The sequence below is a fragment of the Neophocaena asiaeorientalis genome, unplaced genomic scaffold, assembly GCF_003031525.2.
Source record: "Neophocaena asiaeorientalis asiaeorientalis breed wild unplaced genomic scaffold, Neophocaena_asiaeorientalis_V1.1 scaffold391, whole genome shotgun sequence".
NCBI classification, from domain to species: Eukaryota; Metazoa; Chordata; class Mammalia; order Artiodactyla; family Phocoenidae; genus Neophocaena; species Neophocaena asiaeorientalis.
Genome location: NW_020174056.1, coordinates 2,335,616 through 2,356,279, shown reverse-complemented (window position 1 = coordinate 2,356,279; position 20,664 = coordinate 2,335,616). Strand labels below are relative to the sequence as shown.

Here is a 20,664-nt window from a genome sequence, read left to right as displayed (position 1 = left end):
GCTGTCTCTTTCAAGCTCAGGAGAAGGTAGAGACACGCTGTCATTCTCTCTGTGTTTAAGACCCTACATTTATAACTTATATAATATTGTGCATCAACTATACTTCAATAAAAAATGACCCTGTTTTTCAAAGCACTTCCATATATGTACGTTGAGGGGAAAAAGGACAGGACTGCCTCATATTTGCAAAGCTCTGCATAGAACTCTCCCACTGAAGGGCCACAGCTCTGCAAGGCGGGCAGGTAGGCAGTGGAGTGATATCGCTATTCCCTTTGAATGGGTGAAGAGACTGAGGCTTACAGAGGTTATCCAGCTGATACGAGTTCATACAACTGACCAGGAGCAAAGTGGGGGCTTCTGGTTCTTTTACCTACTACTTTCCAGTCACAGGGACAAGTGGCTTTACAGAAACCGTCCTATCAGGTGCCAGGACGTGCCCCATCTGCTCAACAGCAGGCCCTGTGTTTCCTCACTGGTCCCCCCCATGCCGGGCACGGGTCTGGGACATGGTAATTGCCCAATCCACATGCTGCAGGAAAGAGCAAATTGACTGACCCTCCAAACAGTACACTGTGGATTTACTGAAAACTCACAGGGCGGGCAGAGATCAACGCAACATTCCACAAGTCTGAACACATGATCTGCAGAAGGTACATACCTCAGGAAGGCACTCCAAAAATCAATCTCTCAGGGGCTGGGAACACAGCCTCTTTCCTGAGGCCAAGGGAGAGCTTTTGGGGGGCTTTTGGAGAGGCTGTCAGAGGGAGACAAATTCACGCAAAGTAGCAGAAAGGGCCCCAGAAACCATCCAGTCCATGCCGTCATTGTGGAGGTGAGGAAACTGAGGTGGGGGTCATGTGGCTTCTGTCCCCTTGTGCGGTGCCACTCCCTTTCAGGTTGGAGGCTGCGCCGGGCTCCTAACCCCACCTCTGCTTCTCCTTCCTCTAAATCTTTCAGCTGGGCCTTTTTCTGGGCAGGTGGGGAGGAGAGAAGGGGGCATTCTAGGCCAGGGGACAGCCCCAGGAAAGGTGTGGTGTCTTGGTATAGACAGAACACCACGCGTAGAGAGAGGCAAGGCTCCGGCTCTGGCCTTCCCAGGGAGCTGCTGGCACTCACTGGGGAAGTGCCCACCTCCCTCACTTGAAGCCTGGGCTGACGGGCTGACTCTGTGCTTTAACCCTTGTGACAACAGTGCCCCTTCTCAGGAAATCCTTCCTTCCTTCTTCCCTCCCCTCTTCCCTTCCTTCTCTTTAAATACTTCAGTGTGTATTTCCTGAAAACAAGGAACTCTCTTGCATAACCACAGTACAACTATCAAAGTCAAAGAACTGACACTGAAACAATACGATGTCTAATCTATAGACCTTATCGAGATGCTCTCCTTTGTCCCAACAACATCTTTACAGCAAAAGAAAACCTAAGATCACGTGTTGCAGTCACTGGTCGCTTTCCTTCATCTCTAGTTATTTTTTTCCCCAACCTGGGCTTGTCTGATGCTTCCTCAAGATTAGCTTTGGGTAATGCACGTTTGGCAGGGACACCACAGACTAGCGCTGAGGTCCTGCCCCGAACACCTGTCCCGTCAGGAGGCAGCCCGCTAGTCCCATCACCAGCAATGTTTACTCGGATCATTTGGTCAAGGTGGCATCTGCCAGGGTTCTCCACTATACAGTTACCATTTTGCCTTTTGTCATGAAAAAGTACTTTGTGGGGATGTACTCTGAGAGTATATAAACGTCACAATACTCCTCAAACTTGAATACCCTACTTTTAACATCCATTCATGATTCTTGCCTGAACCAATTATTTTGATGGTTGGTAAGTGGTGACTTTTCCAATTCCATCATTCCTTCTGCATTTTTTAGTTGACTTTCTAATATAAAGAGGAGTGTTCCTTCTTCCCCAACGTATTTATTCATTCGTTTACCTTAGTAGGGACTCATGGATTCTCATTTTATTCAAGAAGTTATAATCCTTTACTACTATTTATTTTGATGCCCAACTCATCCCTGATTTGCTCAGTGTCGAGAACTTCGGACACGTCCCCATCATCCTCGGAGCACATCTTCTTGCGGGCTCATGTTCCCTCCCTGCCCTAGCCCTGGAAGCAGACATTTATTTCTCCAAGAAGGCTTGGTTTCTTATAGTTGCCCCATTTCTTTGTGATGAAATAAATATGAGCGAACAGGTTAAAAGTCTCTGTGAAAACCCACGCTGTTAAAAAGTACTTGCTAAACTTTATAAAGTGCTACACGAGTATGCAATTATGATGCCATCGCTTCTGCGAAGACACCGCATTCTTTACTGCCACCAACAGCACGTTAGTCTTTTATGGAAACATTCTTCACAAAAACGTATTGAATGCGATTTAAAAACAGACTGAATGTTTCTAATTTCTTATAGGCCTTTTACACAAGCCTATACCAGCTCAGAGCTGTGAGCATATTCTAATTAGTATTTTACTTTGAAACTTCATACCAATATTAGTGCTGCTTCCCCCAGTTCAGCATTAGGACAATCATAGCCATTTAATGTCATTAAAAAAAAAAAAAAAAAAAAAAAAACAGATGACTCACCAACCAAAACAGGGCCTCCCTGCAAAGCATGAATTTGAACACATCCCAACTATTAATTATTTTTTCTCACTGCATTTTCTCTTCCCATATATAGATTCACTCCCAACCTACTCTATCCTGTTTCTATCTGCCAAATCTCACATCTGCTGAATTAGAGACTTTTTTAAAAACTTTGAACACCGGAAAGTAAAAACAAAAACCAAAAAACTGGGAACGAGTGGAACATGCTCTGTAACTCATTTGTGGGAGCTTGGTTCCGGACAGATGTGGCTTCTCTCCTTTGCCTTCTGATGAACCATGCCTTCAGGATTTAACTTTTTCTTTTTTAAAGAAAGAAATGATGAACAAGGCTAGCTGGTTTCTATAATAACAACTTACTAGAATAGAATGACAGCCTGTTAAGAAATTCCACTAGAAGGTAAGTGGCAGGAGGATGGAGTGCTGTCTTGTTGGATCTCCTTGGAGCATTCACTGCAACAGAGCGGTCAGGAGCCCGGGCTCCGGGTCACAGTCCTGCGCAGTCACACACCAGCTGTGCAACCGTGAGCCTCCGCTCACCTTCCTGCCCCCTCGCTTCCCTCATGGGGTACCCACACAGTGGGTACCCAGTAAATATTTATTGAAAGGATAAAGGGAATGCTCAGTGATTACTAAATTTCAGTCAACTGCAGCAATCCTAGGCAGCAGGTTTTGGTGGGCTAACCTAACTTTTCAGCCCCTTTCCCTTCGTTTTCTGTACCTCTCTCTACCCCTCATCCATCATCTCTGCTTCAGCTGCCAACCAACTCCTAAATTTATCAGTGCAAACTTGCTAGCACTGGCAGTGGGAGCCTCACTCGTTTCCTGATCCAAGGAGTCTGAATCCATGGGATGGAGCCAGGATGCTGCATTTCCACATGCTCCCCAGGTGAGTTATACCCACTAAAGGTGGAGGCGGGGCAGCTCTGAGAAGGTTCAGAAAGGCAGCTTCTTGGATGGGAGGGTGGGGCGGGGAAATGGGGCAGATAAGGGGAGGATTCCAGAGTCTGTGGTTGAGAACACAGCGATGCCTCAAACCCCAACGGACAATTCAGAAAGGAGCTGGTTGGGGAGAAAGCCATAATTCAAAAAGATACGTGCACCCAGCACCCATACGTGCACTGCAGCACTATTTACAATAGCCAAGACATGGAAACAACCTAAATGTCCACTGACAGAGGAATGGATAAAGATGTGGTACATATATACAATAGAATACTACTCAGCCATAAAAAAGAATGAAATAATGCCATTTGCAGCAACATGGATGGACCTAGAGATTGTCATACTGAGTGAAGTAAGCCAGAAAAAGGCAAATATCATATGCTATCACTCATACGTGGAGTCTAATTTTAAAAAATGATACAAACGAACCTATTTACAAAACAGAAACAGACTTACAGATATTGAAAACAAACTTATGGTTACCAAAGGGGAAACGTGGTGGGGAGGGATAAATCAGGAGCTTGGGATGAACATACACACACTACTATATATAAGACAGATAACCAACACGGACCTACTGTAGAGCACAGGGAACTCTACTCAACATTCTGTGATAACCTATATGAGAAAAGAATCTGAAAAAGAATGAATATATGTATATGTATAACTGAATCATTTTGCTGTACACCTGAAACTAACACAACATTGTACATCAACTCTACTCCAATAAAATTTAAAAAAGAAGAAATAAAGGAGCTGGTTGGGAATTAAGATGGTAAGCGCTCTTTCTTATGAATGATGTGCAAGTAGGGTAGTTGCTGGAAACTGAAAGCCGTGGCTGGAACTCAAGAAGAGGGATAGAGCTGGAAGTATAGGCCAGTAACTGTCTACTGCTTGAATGACGTTTCCCTCCTATGCGCCAAATGCTTGGGTACGGAAAAGAAGAAAACAGTTCCTGCTCTTACTGGGCTCACAGTCTGCAGGGCACGGACAGGCCAGCACACAGGTAACCACTGCAGTGTAGTGAGAAGGTAGCTAACAGAGGTGTTAGGGAGCCGAGGCAACATGGCTGACTATGCTGCAGGTGCAGCCATTGGAGGAGACGTCACAGGAACCTGGTTTTGAAGGATGCATAGGAGTTGGGGTAGGGAAGGGGGAGGCAGGAAATTAGTTTCTTACCATTTACTTTTGTTCGTTATTCAGTAAAATGGAAGACATGACCTAATCCATGGGGTGTGCTGAGGTTTAATAGGGAAAGCAAATTAAAGTGCTTAACGATATTCGGCCAGGAATCAAAAATGTACAGGTGGGGACTAGGGCTCTGAGGACCAAAACACTGGAAACAACATGACCTGGAGGAAAGAGAGCTTCTAAAATGGAAGGGCCATGAAATGTCAAATGTAATTACCTGTCATTTTTAATGACGGCAGAACATTCCACTTATGAATATACCATTAACTAAAAATCCCCAACCAGTGGACACTTACTTTGCTCCAGGGCCACTGTGATACCCTTGCATTGCATTACCTCCTTAGATAAATTCCAATTTGTGGCATTGCTGAGTTAAACAGAAAGCACATTTTTGAAGGCTTTCGATGCCCATTGCCATTATCCATCATTTACCGTGTGTCTCCCACGTGACAGGAGCTGGGCTGAGAGCTTTACACGTGGTCTGAGGTCACAGGCTTTATCTCCATTTCTACCAAAAAGAAAACAGGCTCAGGGAGGCTAAGGACCTCATGCACACACAGACTTGGGCCTCTAAGAACAGATAAACACCTCCCATCGTGGGGTAAACTCTGGGCAGGTGGCTGTGATTCTTTAGAAAATCAAGGACTAGGTGAGGCAGTGACAAAGGCTTCCTGGTCCAGAAGACACCCCAACCTTGGATCACTCCCACTTCCTGATGTAGCCAGAGCAATGGGTCATTTAGACCAAGAGTCAAGAAACCCGCCCTCACCTGGCTCAGCCACCACCTGGCACGGAGAGGGGTGCCAAGTTAGAGCCAAAAGCAACCTTAGCAACTCGACAAGCAGTGCCCAGCATCATTCCCAGGCACCCTGTGCGGGGTGTCCTGTGTGCAGGGCTGAACCCTCCCTGCCCGGGGCCTGGGGTCGGGTAGTCATGTGGAGCAGTTGTTTTCAAACTTCTATTTGAATTGCACAAGGCTCCCTATCCCTGCATGCTTCCACTTTCTCTCATAGATAAAATCTTACTAGAAGCCCAATCTAGAAACTAGACAGAGCAAAGCCAGGCTGGTGAACAGTCAAGCGAGCTGCTGGGTTCAGAGGCGCTTCTGCTCTGCACACCTCGAGCCCAGGGGCTCCCAAGGTCCAAACAGCAAGCGTGCAGGCCGACATAGGGCGCCAGCCCTGTCACTTCTCAGAAAGGAAAATGAGGCCTGAGAGGAGGGCACACTTATAAATTAGAGGTAAACAAATGTGTCCTCTGAGCCTGTGCCCTCCTCTGTAAAACAAGGGTGTGAAGAGTTTATCTATGGGGCCTTGGAAATGACCTGTAATACTGGCTTCAGACAAAGATGAACTTTTCATCAAGATGTGGCTTCCCAGGGTATATGCCCAGTAGTGGGATTGCTGGGTCATATGGTAGTTCTATTTGTAGTTTTTTAAGGAACCTCCATACTGTTCTCCACAGTGGCTGTATCAATTTACATTCTCACCAACAGTGCAAGAGGGTTCCCTTTTCTCCACACCCTCTCCAGCATTTATTGTTTCTAGATTTTTTGATGATGGCCATTCTGACTGGTGTGAGATGATACCTCACTGGAGTTTTGATTTGCATTTCTCTAATGATGGGTGATGTTGAGCATCCTTTCATGTGTTTGTTGGCAATCTGTATACCTTCTTTGGAGAAATGTCTATTTAGGTCTTCTGCCCATTTTTGGATTGGGTTGTTTGTTTTTTTGATATTAAGCTGCGTGAGCTGCTTGTAAATTTTGGAGATGAATGGATAAAGAAGATGTGGCACATATATACAATGGAGTATTATTCAGCCATAAAAAGAAACGAAATTGAGTTACTTGTAGTGAGGTGGATGGACCTAGAGTCTGTTATACAGAGTGAAGTAAGTCAGAAAGAGAAAGACAAATACCGTATGCTAACACATATATATGGAATCTAAGAAAAAGAAAATGTCATGAAGAACCTAGGGGCAAGACAGGAATAAAGACACAGACCTACTAGAGAATGGACTTGAGGATATTGGGGGGGGGAAGGGTGAGCTGTGACAAAGTGAGAGAGTGGCATGGACATATATACACTAACAAACGTAAGGGAGATAGCTAGTGGGAAGCAGCTGCATAGCACAGGGAGATCAGCTCGGTGCTTTGTGACCACCTAGAGGGGTGGGATAGGGAGGGTGGGAGGGAGGGAGACGCAAGGGGGAAGAGATATGGGAACATATGTATATGTATAACTGATTCACTTTGTTATAAAGCAGAAACTAACACACCATTGTAAAGCAATTATACTCCAATAAAGATGTAAAAAAAAAACAAAAAAAAGAAAAAGATGTGGCTTCCTCTCAACTTTCAGGGAATAGTTTTGCTATTTATTTTATAATCAGTGCACACAGGAACCTAAAGTAAAATGTAGAACGTGGAGGTCAATACACAAGAATTCAAGCCATGTAACTTCATAAAGTGCAATTATGCAACAGCGTCATTCCTGTTGTTCCATAAGTCCGTGAAAAAATGACCCCAGCATGAACACGCTCTAAAATTTCCCTGAAAATGAACATTGTGAAATTGATTGTAAATACAGAACACAAGTTCAAAGACATATGAGAGGTCTTAAATACGAAAACAGAACTCTTTTAAAAATGATCTTGGGGGCTTCCCTGGTGGCGCAGTGGTTGGGAATCTGCCTGCCAATGCAGGGGACACGGGTTCGAGCCCTGGTCTGGGAAGATCCCACATGCTGCGGAGCAACTAGGCCCGTAGGCCACAACTACTGATCCTGCGCGTCTGGAGCCTGTGCTCTGCAACAAGAGAGGCCGTGATAGTGAGAGGCCTGCGCACCGCGATGAAGAGTGGCCCCCACTTGCCGCAACTGGAGAAAGCCCTCACACAGAAACGAAGACCCAACACAGCCAAAAATAAATAAATATTTTTAAAAAATGATCCTGAATAACTTACTAAATTTTGCACCAACATACAGTCTTGTGATGGCCACAATTTGGTAGAAGATCAAAGGAATCAAGGAAGAAAACTTATCCAAAGCTAATTTTTAAAAACTCATTCTGTCTGATTCTACCCCAAGGTAGAATGGGGTGGGATGTATACAAAACCCTCACCCACCTGGATGGAAGGAAAACATTTATAATCACATTACCTCACTTGTGTTAGAGATTTTTTTTAACATCTTTATTAGAGTATAATTGCTTTACAATGGTGTGTTAGTTTCTGCTTTATAACAAAGTGAATCAGTTATACATATACCTATGTTCCCATATCTCTTCCGTCTTGCGTCTCTCTCCCTCCCACCCTCCCTATCCCACCCCTCTAGGTGGTCACAAAGCACCGAGCTGATCTCCCTGTGCTATACGGCTGCTTCCCACTAGCTATCTACCTTACCTTTGGTAGTGTATATATGTCCATGCCACTCTCTCACTTTGTCCCAGCTTACCCTTCCCCCTCCCCATATCCTCAAGTCCATTCTCTAGTAGGTCTGCGTCTTTATTCCCATCTTCCCCTAGGTTCTTCATGACCACTTTTTTTTTCTTTTAGATTCCATATATATGTGTTAGCATACGGTATTTGTTTTTCTCTTTCTGATTTATTTCACTCTGTCAGAGATTCTTGAATTACCCCCAAACCATAAATCAGCCACAGACAAAAAAGCCTGAATTCCTGAATTAAAAGTTGGAAGGGTTAAGTTATGGTACAGCCTTTATGATGGAATACTATATGTTTCCAAATCATAATTTTTAAATACTGACATTAAAAAGAACTGTAAAATGACATGAGGAGCGATTCAATCCATTGGGTTAAATCAAAACTAGACTCATACAAAAAAAAAAACTAAACTCAAACTATACCTACTACAATCCCAAGTATGCTTATAAATACACACGCAGACATGAAAACGTAAGCTATAAAGTCCCAAGTAAGCTTATAAATACACACACAAACATGAAAACATCAAAATCTTAAAAGTGGCTACCTCTGGGTGGTGGGGTTATGGATGACTTGTTCTCCTGTATTTCTGAATCTGCTACAGTGGCGTTAGCTTATTATGACAGTTTTCTAGCAAGAGGAAGGGGCGGGGAAATGAAAGGCAAGTTTGCTTTCTGCTCCTTCTGACACCACAGGCCACACATGGAAGAGCAGCCGGAAGCAGATTACTCTGCTGGGAAACTCACTTTTATAAGCCTCAGTACACGCAGCGTATTTCCTTAGAACGTGGAAAAAGTGGATCAACATATTTGCTTCAGACTAATCCAGAAATACGGTTTTCCTAAATTTCTCCTTACACTGTAAAGTCAGAATAGTCCAAGGCTCTAGCCACAAGTTCACAAAGTTACACTTAGAACACAAAGAAAAGGGAATAGCATCAGATGATAAATCCTGTGGTTTCCCATATTTCGTCTGATTTTTAACCTAAGACATTACACAAATCTTTTTTGAGCTGCTCTGCTCCTAGATAATAACAGAATCTTCCCCAAAGGAGCTGGGAACCGGAATGAAGTCATCCCCAAACAGGCCCACAAGGCTGCCACGTATGTTGGCCAAAATGAACACGGCCTCCCTCCTGCTGTCTGCTTTCAGCCTGTCTTCCAGATCATTTGTCTCTTTAATTTCAAGTTAAGAACTCTTTAAAACTGAACTCTCTCCTTTTCTCTGGATCTTGACTCCCATTTCAGTATTCATTTTTTATTATAAAAGCAACAAATGCACACATGTGTATAAAGTAAAACGTACCTCTACATCCCCCCACTCCCCTCTCTAGAGATAACAAGCTTCCTGTGTCTCCCGCCACAAATTTAATGCATATACAAGCAGCTCTTGTTTAAGCTAATGAGACTATATCATACACACTGTTGGGCCCTTTTTTTTTCTTACTCAATACTGACACCTCTTCACACACACACACACACAGATTTAGTTTTTCGTTTCTGTTTTTTTTCCATTTTAATGTGACTCTCAGCCTTCTGAGAGACCGTCTACCATGGTGAGAAGGAGAGCTGTACTCCCCATTTGCCCTTAGAGTAGCTGCATAACCTCTGGGAAATCCCTTAACCCTTCCCTGGATCTCTGCTGCTACTTCATCCCCAAGGAAAGGGGAGAGGGTTGTTGGGAGGGGAAGAAAATTTTTTGTGCCCGAAAACTGAGGCTGAAGCAGGTGACCCTTCTAGTTTCAAGAGCTGCGTGATAGGCCCCCCAAAGATGTCCACATCCTAATTCTCAGAAGGTGAATATGTTACCTTACGTGACAAAAGGTGCTTTGAAGATGTGATGAAGTTAGGGATCTAGAGATGGGAAGAGTATTCTGAATTATACAGGTGGGCCCAATGTAAGTAATTACAAGGGTCCTTATAAGAGGGAGGCAGGGGGATCAAAGTCAAAGAAAGAGATGTGATGACAGAAACGATGTTGGAGTGGGGTGGGGTCACAAGCCAAGGCATGCAGGCAACCTCTAGAAACTGGGAATAGCAAGGAATGGACTCTCCCACAAAGCCTCAGAAGGAATGCAACCCTTCCGACCCATTTTAGATCTCTCATCTCCAGAACTGTAAGAGAATAAATTTATGTTGTTTTAAGACACTATGTTTATGGAGATTTGTACAAGAGCGATAGGAAATTAACACAAGCTACCACCTCACGGTTCTAAAATGCCTGAGAATCCACCGAGCGAGCACCTACCCATGGGAGAAGGTAAGCAGAAGGCGATGACGGAAAACGTGTGGAGAGAAGCAGGAAATGCTGGAGGAGTGAGGGGAAAGGCAGGGCAGGGGCCCGAGGCCTGGGGCTGTGGAGTTTGATGTAGGCTGGCTTCCTCTTAGGTCACCCATAAAGGCCACTTCCTGTAGTTAAAGTTGGCCCAGGGTCTGACTTGGGAATGAGGGTCCAACAAAATGGATGCTGGTTTGAGGGTCAAAGGGATGGGAGCTGAAGAACTGAGAGTCTGAAGTTCAGTTAAGTTCTCTTTCCTCCAAGTTTATGCTCTGTAGTTTTGTTGTGTTGAGTTTTTTACAGCAAGAATTTGGGCAAGTCAGAGCTAACAGAAGGCTGAACAACTGTCCTGGTTTGCCCAGGACTGAAGGCTTCCCAGTATGCAAGGCTTTCCATTTTAAAACCAAGAGTCTCAGGTGCACCAGGATGACTTGGTCACCTTGGCTACGGCCTAAAGACCTTTCCCCGACCAGGGTAGGGGCTACAGGGCAACCTATGATTTAACATCACCAAAATGCAAAAACGCACATGTTCAGAAAGAGGCTGAGAGACTGGAAGAGAGAAGAGCCCAGGGATCATGGAGATCTCTGTGGGAGAGACTGCGGTCACAAAAGGAGAAGCAGTGCTGAGTGCTTACAAGACCCCGGGGGGCTGTGACGGAGTGACTCTCCTGTTCACCCTTGTGGATCCTGAAGACACCAGGGATAGGACAGGGCTTAGGGTCAAAAGGAAGGCTTGAGCCATGTGCCATAGTCCTCAAAAACGGAGGGAGCCTGGCTGGGGGGTCAGGAGACAGCAGCATGGAGGAGGAGATCAGTTGAATGCTCGGAGACTCAAAGGAACAAGGGTTTTACATGAGAGTGGAAGAGAAGTGGTCCGGAAGATACAGAGGGAATAAAGGGGACCCTGACCACATGGCTTCTGGTCTTTTCTACTCAAAAATTCTAACATATGCAGGTGGGGATAAATCCTTCCACTGTGGGTCCAAAATTTGGCCCCGACCTCTGAGAGCACTGCATTCTTGGCAGGACAGAGGTTCCCTGTTGAAAAGCTGCATCTTGACCATCGCTCTGCCTTAGGCAATTTACCAGATTCACAGAAAAGCCTGAAAAATATCCCAGTGGGCAGCCTTTACTCTCCAGAGCGTTTCTGGAGAATGCCCTCTGCACTGAGCACTAAGACGTTTGGCAAAAAAGCTGAAGTGAGGATGGGCTGGAGCTCTGACTGGCTGGGCTGGAATCCTGGGTCCACTACTTACTAGCTGGGATCTTTCGGCAAGTCCTTTCACCTCTCTGTGCCTCAGTTTCCTCGTCTGTAAAATGGAGAAATCAGACGACCTACCTCCGAGGCACTAACACCATGCTTGCAGCATCGTCACTATCACCTGCAGAGTGTAGGAATTTGCAAAGGGAAATGGGGCAGACCCATTATCCATTCCCTACTTCTCTGATAACAGAACCCAACTTTGTTTGGGGATGGCAGCGTACTCAGCTCACTTCTCCCTTTCTCAGCCTCCCTTGCTTGTAGCCATGTGACCTAGTTCTGGCCAATGAAGTGCAAACAGAAATCTGTTGGGGAGAAAGGAGGTTTGTGAAAAAACTTTTGCCTTCCTGAAAAGAAGGAGAAACAGAAGCTGGTGCCCACATTCCCCCTTCTTCCAGCCCTGGATACGGAGGTGATGCTGGGCGCTGTGGCAGTTATAATCATGGGGCAAATGCCAGTGCTCTGAGGTAGTGGAGACAGAAGAAGCATGGGTTCCTGATAGCACACCGGGCAGCTGAACCAAAGCTGATAATCGCCTACCCTTGCTCTTGTTAAGAAAAATAACTCCCAATTTGCTTAATTACTTTATTTGGGGTTTATAGCTAATTGTAGCTGAATACATTTCTAAATGATATAGGGGCTTAGCCTGCCTCCTACAAAAGCACAGCACATTTGAAATTCAGGTCACCTGCTTCTATCAAGTGATTTTTTTTTTTTTCAAAGAAAGGAATCAGGTGCTAAAGGACCTAGCATAAACCCCATCTTTCTTTTCCAAAGTGAATGTAGAGGGATGGTGCCAAAAGAGCAGGATCACAATGTATAGGTGTGCCTGAGAACACACGCACGAGGAGGCCCTGTTCAGCAAAGGGGAGCTGCCACCCTCAGGGCTGAAAAGGAAGCAGATGAAGCCACTTCCCCAAGCCTGGCCTGAGCCCAAGCACTACTGAGGACAAAGCATCCCACAGAGTAAAGGGAAGCTGATCCCACTAAGAGTCATGTAACCTGGCTATTTAGCTGTTCCCTCACAAAAGTCACAGCCCGGTTCTGAATTATGGTCGTGGTCAATAATGTAAGTTTATTTAAGACTGCTACTGCTGTTTTATGCTAACGACACCTCATCCATCCAAAAGCTTCTTAAACAGCCTTAGAGGAACTAAATGTTTGGATTTGGTAAGCTCCTCTGCTTCCCTTCCCCCATCTGGCTCTCCACTCTCGGACTGGAAAAGTGAGCTTTTATATCAGTCTGGGTCCTTGCAAAAGCAAAACTGAGAAAAGACAACAGTGATGGAGTAAGTAAAATGCTTACCAAAAAACCCAGGAGTTTACCCTAGGCCGCGTCCACAAGAGCTCGCTGCTTGCCCTTGCTGACAACCAACCCCCGCCCCGCCCACCCCGCTCCGCTGGGGAAGGGCAAGAATGAGATCAGCTTGCGTCTTCCAGACAGGCAGGTGATGACCGTAACTGGTCCCACGATCCAACGTAAGGAGGACAGCGGCTAGGGGCCGCCCCCACCCAGAGGCGGGCTGGCTTCCACTAGCCGGCAGGGGCTCTGCGAGGTGCCGGGAGCCCGCGAGCGTCCGTCTCGGGTCCCCCACCCGCGCGTCCGGGGGCTCGGGCCGCTACCCGCGTCTCATTTGGCGCCCGGGCACCGGGGCCCTCATCCAGGGCGATGGCGCGGGCCTGGCTCCGGGCCCGGGCCGCCCCGCTCCATCTTCTCCCCCTATCCCCCCCGGGAGCCGGAGCCCGTCTCCTTTCCCCGGCCCGCCTCCAGGCGCGCAGACCCCGGCCCCGCCCCGGCCCGCACTCACGCTCCACGTCGTGCAGCTTGGCCCGCTCCTCCTCCAGTTTGCCCTTGAGGCTCTCGGCCTCGCTCTTGAGCGACGCCAGCGTCTCGTTCTCGTGCAGCCCGTCGGTTGCCATCTTCGAGCGGGGACGCGGCGGGAGGGAAGCGGGGATGCGAGTCAGCGGGCGGCGGAGGCCGGGCCGGCGAGCTTGCGCCGAGCCGCCACCGGCGCAGCTCCAGCCGTCTCCCCAAGCGCGCCCCGCCCCTCGGCGCTGACGCCGGCTGCTGAGAGCCGGGCGGCTGCGGCCGATCCCCCTCCCGCCTTCCCCGGACGTGTCCGCGGGCGCAGAGCCCTTGCGCAGTGCCCTAGGCGAGGCCCGAGTTAGCGCTGCAACGCACAGCACCCGGGGACGCAGGGAGTGTCGTGCCCATTTTGCGGGTGGGAAAACCGAGGTTAGGAGGAGATACGTGACTTGCTGAAGGACGCGCACTTAGTGAGGGCCAAGCTGGGATTCCAACCCAGGACTGTCCGGCTCCTGGGAGCTTGGGGAAGTCCCAGTGACACAGCCCTTGCAACACCCCTTTCCCCCAGTCCCTCGCACACATCTCCCGTCCTTGGTGGCTTCTGCCTGCCGAGAGAGGAGAGGTTAAGGGGGCCTGGCTCGCGCCACTGGTACCCAGTCTGACCCCTGGTAGCTCTGATGCTCCCCCTACAACGAAATGAAAACTCTCCTCGTTTATTGACTTAAATATACAAAGCTAGTTCTGGCTTCTGAGAAGCTGTGGGGTCTTTGCCCGTTCTTGGTTTTGCCTTTCTTTTATTCACTCGGGAATTAAGTCCCTGGCAGCAGAAGGAAGTGGTGGTGGGGCCAGGGACACACAGGGACCCAGACTCGGGGCTTTTGAGCCCCTGCCCAGCGATCTCAGATACGTCACTTCTGAGGCAGCTTCCTCCACCTTAGAATGAAGGGTTGCTATAGTTCCCTCAAGGAAGCAAATTAGTGACTTTGTGGCAGACTCAAGCATCCGTTCTTTCCAGTCTCTTTTCATGCCAGGCACCAAGTGCTTTACATTAATAACTCACCACAGTCACCCTGAATGGGTACTATTGTCACCTCCATCTTACAAATGAGGAAACTGAGGCACAGAAAGGTCAAATGATTTGTTTAGTTCACACTCCCAGAAAGTGTCAGAAACACCTTCCTCATAGGATCCTCATCAGGAGTAACTACGTAGAGCATTCAGAGTATGTGCTGGTTGTTATCATTAAGGCTGCCTGGTACACTTGAGCAATTCACAGGAAGTAATTTAAATGAGACACTGGACCATGGGGGACACTTCTCCCAAGGGTCATCTCAGAAGACCTGGAAAGAGCAGCATCCTCTCATCACCTCCTCAGGCTGGCACCTCTTTGCCCACCGTGGGATGTGTGTGTCTGCCTCAGGGGCTGCCTGTTTGTGAAGACCTGGGGTGAGTGGAGCTTCATACTGGTGTGTGCCCTCCTCTGAAGGCTCTTTGTGTAAAATAACCCCCAAACAGCCTCCAATCTGGAGACTTTACCATCTAGACATGAGGCCATGTAACTTTTCAATGGCTGGCAAAGTTTGCAAAGTGCCTTCCTGTGGTTTGCTGTTCACTGCTTTTTGTAAGTGAGGAAGCTGGGGGTCAGAAAAGTTGAGATCTGCTACGTTTCAGCAGTGGTGGAGTTACAGGGTTGCCCCTATCCATGAAAAGTGTCCACGGGGGGCTGTGTCTACACAATCCCAAACACCTGGATTAAAAAGTTAGCTGTCAGTCATTTTGATGTCTGCACAGTCAAAAGAATCTGTCTGAATATTTGGGAACCCCAGGTGCTTGTGGTGGAGATAGCTGGCGACAATCCTCTGAAGAATATCTCCAGGCGGGGTTCTGACCTGGGAAGAATCTGTGATGCTACAGAGGACCTGACATCTGGGATTCTGGGCTCCTTCTGTCCACAGAGGAAGTTGTTTCAAAAGGAAAAGAGCTGGATTAATAAATAGCACTGCTCCAGGATGGTAGGGCCATCAAAAAGCAGGTTTATTTTAAGAACTGAATGTGCTCAGTTTGCAGTTTGCAGATCCAAGTTTAGAACACAATGTGCTGCAGGTAGAAGCCCATCACATTGAGCCTGAACCCCGTGACGTCAGGATTACTATGCTGTACCAAAGCCTGTGTGCCACCTGAGGCTGCTTACTTGCAATTTGCTTTATAGGAATAATTTTTAAAAATGTGATCACTGTCAGGGGTTACAGTGGGACCAAAAGGATGAATATGGTTTTTCCTCTTCAGTTGGGTAAAATGTCAACGTTATCTTTCCTCCCTTAGCTATGTGTTTTGTTTTCTGTTTTTTCATCGTGTCCATGATCAGGATTTCCTACTGAGCTTGTGGGGAAGAGTGCTTTACCACTTGTGACCAGGTGGGGGCTCCACACGGCTTTGCAAATCCTCTGAGACAGGATATTCCTAGTGCCTCAGCCCGGCTGTGGGCATTTCTGCTGCAAGATCTGAAGCCTGCGCAAAGCCATCTCTGGTGAGGATTGATGTGTGTACTTTGAAAAGTGCCAGGTTTTGTGTTCAGTGCCTACCCTCGCTGAAGGCTTAGACCCAAGGAGCACTTTTCCTTGAGCCTGATTTTGCTAAATACTGAGGCCCTATATGGTTCAATTTTCTGCAGAGCTGTTCCTAGGGACAGCTGGAACAGGGCCTTTGGGAAGGTGCTCCCCGGCTCTTTATTTACCAGAGTTTCTTTTAGCTTGCTTGCTTGCCAAGCAGACTAGGAGAAGACAGAAGAAAAAAGCATTAGCTCTAAAAACTAATAAGCTAAAACATTTATTGAGCACTTCCTCTGCTGGGTATTGTTTTAAACATTTTCTCAAATAAACTCACTTTTGTTTCCCCCAAAACCCTATGAGACAGATGCCATTATTGTTGTTTTACAGATGGGAAACAGACCTCCTGGGAGAGGGGAGGTCCATTGGTACAAGGCCTCCAAGTAACATAACTGGGAGTTGAACCCAGGCAGTCAGAGCCCAGAGCCCACATCCTAAATCCCCACACTATACTGTCTCACCCAGCCTGGGTGTGATGCAAATGTGTGTGTGTGTGTGTGTGTGTGTGTGCGTGAACTGATTCTCTGGCAACCCACCTGTCACAGGACCCTCACATTAGATATTGTTTCAAGACAAGTAATGACTTAAAGTTTTAAAGAGCATCACTTACAATTTCTGCACATGGTGAACAGTAGCTGAGCTGTTGAGATTTCTTGAAAACTGGTCTCAGAGCCCGTTGTTTGAAACATTTGTCACAGGAGCCAAATACGTTAACGAGAAAGGTCTGATCACACATCTTTTACCCAAGATGAAGCTGAAAAAGAGGGAGAGAAGAAAAAGGGATGTGTGTGTAAGTAACTTCACCTCTCTGAATCTTTGTTTGCTAGTCTGTCAAATGGGTATCTTAGAAGCTACCATCACAGGGGTACCAGGGGAACTATGAGGGACAGCGCAGGAAGCGTTTAGCTCCATGCTGGAATACAGTTATGCTGCCCTGTGGGTGGCTACAATAGCAGCAGCCATAGCAGCTGCCACCACAGCAGCGGTGGGGGGTGGGGGGGTGGGGGGAAGGAGGGGAGCGGGGATGAGGCTGGAGATGAGGAAAGAGCAGAGAGGAGCCTATGGCCACAGTTCAGACGAGATGAAGACGTGAACTAAAGCAATGCTCTGGGGTCTGAGGGGTCGTGGTGCCACTGTTGGAGAGGGAGGTCAAGGCGGTAAAGGTGGGAGGGAACAGCCATTGTCACCGAGCCGATTTAACAGGCGTTCCAAAGAGTGGGCCATGTCAAGGGCAAAGAAGAGAACCGCTGAGTGTAAAGATATTGGGGCCCTGGTCTGAACATTTGGAAGAGCCTGAAATGAGAGGGATGTATTTGTGGGGCAGGTGGCAGTGGGGACACCGCTGAGGGGGAATGTCTACCAGAGGTCACCATGGGGGCTGGGGAGAGAATGGGGAGCTCATGAGTTAGGGTGGACTCCTACAGCCAAGGGCCGGCTGGTGGAGTTCTTGAGATCTCTGAGGAACAAAGGAGTAGAGGGCAGTCCCCTAAGGATGAGAGATCAGGAGAAAACCAGCTACTGATCACCTCCAAGGGCTGGTCCCTGACCTCTCACAGCCACCCTGGGAGGGAGGAAGGACATCCGTGTTACCACAGAGGAAATGCTGAGGGATTAAATGAGATCAAGGTCAGTGACGGAGCCTGAATCTGTATGTAGTGGGACTCCACAACGTTTACCACAGAGCTAGACCATCAAGCCGCTCTGCTTTGTCCCAAAGAGCGAGTTAAAGACTGGCAAAGGGCCTGCCCCCCGAGCCTGGCCCGTGCCGGGGGCCTAGTAATGTTGCCCACCTCCCGCCCCCCACTGCCCAAACCTGCTAAGGCGGCCAGTCACGGGGTCGTGCTGAGGACTCCAAGTAATAGCATTAGGAAGGTGAGCCGTGGATTTATTCAGCAAGGGACTGACGTCATTCAAGTGGATTATTCCAGCATTTGCACTTCCAGAAGTAGGTCAGAGAGACAAAGTACAGCAGGAAAATCAACTAGGTTAAGAGACTGTTATCATGTTCTGGGAAAGAGGAAATAATGTCTGGACAGAGTAGCAGCTGCAGGAATGGAAGGAGAGAGGAACCCGAGGAAGCGAGGGCAGAAGGAATAGAAGGATGACTAGGAATTATGGGAGATCAACCCCTACAAAGAGAGAAGTAGAAAAATTGCCACACAGACAAATATCATATGCTATTTCTTACATGTGGAATCTAAAAAAAAGGGGATGCAAATGAATTTATTTACAAAACAGAAGTAGAGTCATGGATGTAGAAAACAAATTTATGGTTACCAGGGGATAAGGGGGGAGGAGGGATAAATTGGGAGATTGGGACTGACATATACACACTGCTATATATAAAATAGATAACTAATAAGAACCTGCTGTATAGCACAGGGAACTCTACTCAATACTCTGTAATGGCATATATGAGAAAAGAATCTAAAAAAGAGTGGATATATGTATAACTGATTCACTTTGCTGTACAGCAGAAACTAACATAATATTGTAAATCAACTATACTCCAATAAATATTAAAAAGAAAAGAAAAATTGCCAATATTCCAAATCTGGATAATTTTTTTCTCCCAAACTGAATTTTAATTTTTTTCAAATTATAAGAGCTGTACATGTTCATTATAAATAATTGGAAACAGAGGAACATGAAGAAGGAAAATCAATCACCTACATGCCCTGTCCTAACAAATAACTGACCTGTGTTAGCATTTTATGTTTTCTTCTAGTATCTTCATAAGCACCTATGTGTATATATTTTAAAAATTGGAATGACATGTCATACGCAATTTTGAACTTTAGTTTTTTGCTTAATAGTGTTTTCGCCTTTGCATGTCATTGCATATTCTTGGAAAACACCAATTTTTAAATGGAGACTACACATTTTGAATTATATCAACCTTAAATCACATCGCATAGCTAGCATCTTAGATCTGGTTGGTTGAACATGGGCAAGCTACAAACTAAAGTTGGAAGATTATAGTATTTTAAAACTATAAACATTATACATGGTTGTTGTAGAAAGTTTGGAAAAATCAGAAAGGTATAAGGAAGAAAACAATCACCTATAAACCCACTGCCCAGAGAGACTCCTTTTCACATTTCGGCGTATGCAAGAATAGATTTTTAGGACCAGGGGTCATACTGGTCATGTACACTGTTTATATTTTTACATCCTGGTGTTTTTCATTTATATTTATAACATGGGCTAAATTTAATTTCAGTACATTCTATTGTACTTATTGACAATAATCCTTTTTATGATGAGGGAATTTTTCAAGCTAGAGCAAATGCTTCAATGGGCATTTTAACAAGAAAAAGATAAAAATACCCCATTTTAACAAGCTTTGACATGAAGTTGTTCTGCAGTAGGAGTTCCCTAACCCTAAGGCACGCACAAAATTTCTTTGAAATATTTCACTTAAAGAGATGTTGCAAAAAATCACCAAAACCCCCACTACCCCATGATTATTTTTAAAAAGTCAGTGCCAAGATAGAAAATCAAAAGTGAAAATCCCCACTATCTGCCCTGCACTCAATTCCCTGAGTTAGATGGCTATTCTTCCAGACTTTTCTGATGCCATAGACAAAGCTTTGTTAGTTATATAAATGGGGCTGTTAGCTACTTGCTTTTTCACCTAACTTTATTGTGTTAGTGCTTACAGACCTATCTGTTTTTTGGTAACAGCTTCAGTATTATTTTATCCTATGGAGTAATGGAGTATCATAATCTAATAAACCAACCTCCTACTGTTGGATATATAGGATATCACCAGTTTTCACTTCCAAAATAATGCTTCATTGACCCAATTAAAAATGGGCAAAAGTACCCTCAGACTTTGCTGGTGGGAATGTAAAATGGTGCATCCTCTGTGGAAGACAGTTTGACAGTTACACAAAAAGTTAAATAGAGTTGTTACCAAATGACCAAGCAAATTCACTCCTGGATATATCATACGTTCACATAAAAATTTATACACGAATATTTGTAGCAGCATGTAACACAAAAAGTGGAAACAACTAAGATATCCATCAACTGAGGTATGGATAAAGAAAATGTGGTCTCTTCATACAGTAGACTCTTCTTTGGCAATAACAAATGATGAAGTTCTGATATGTGCTATATCATGGAAGAACCTTGAAAATTTTATGCTAAGTGAAATAAGCCAGACACAAAAAGCCACAAATTGTGATTCCATTTATACGATAAGTCCGGGACAGGCAAATCCATAGAGACAGAAAGTAGATTAGAGGTCACCAATAGGTGGGGGAGAGGGGGTTGGGAGCGACTGCTTAATGAATACGGGATTTCTTTTTTGGGGTGATGGAAATGTTCTGCAATTAGATAATGTACATTCTTGTGAATATACTAAAAACCTCTGAAATGTATGCTATAAAATAGAGAGTTTTATATTGTGTGCAATCATATCTCAACACAAATTATTTTTTAAGTGCGCAAAAGACTTGGACACTTCACAAGTGCAGATATTCATATGGTCAATAAACAGATAAAGAGGTGCTCAACATCATTAGGCAT

General features: G+C 45.9%; 1 protein-coding gene across 3 annotated transcripts in view; it reads right to left on the bottom strand.

Annotated features, from left to right (window-relative positions):
- Positions 1–13,753, bottom strand: part of GNB5 (G protein subunit beta 5) — a 43,529-nt gene extending 29,776 nt beyond the window's left edge. For 2 of the 3 annotated variants that reach the window (XM_024754332.1, XM_024754331.1), the window contains exon 1: positions 13,524–13,753. In XM_024754332.1, coding sequence (XP_024610100.1) covers positions 13,524–13,635 — 112 coding nt within the window. In that variant the 5' untranslated portion in view covers positions 13,636–13,753. The remainder of the gene's footprint in view (positions 1–13,523) is intronic. The other variant, XM_024754330.1, reaches the window with a different exon arrangement.
- Between the last annotated feature and the right edge of the window lie 6,911 nt (positions 13,754–20,664).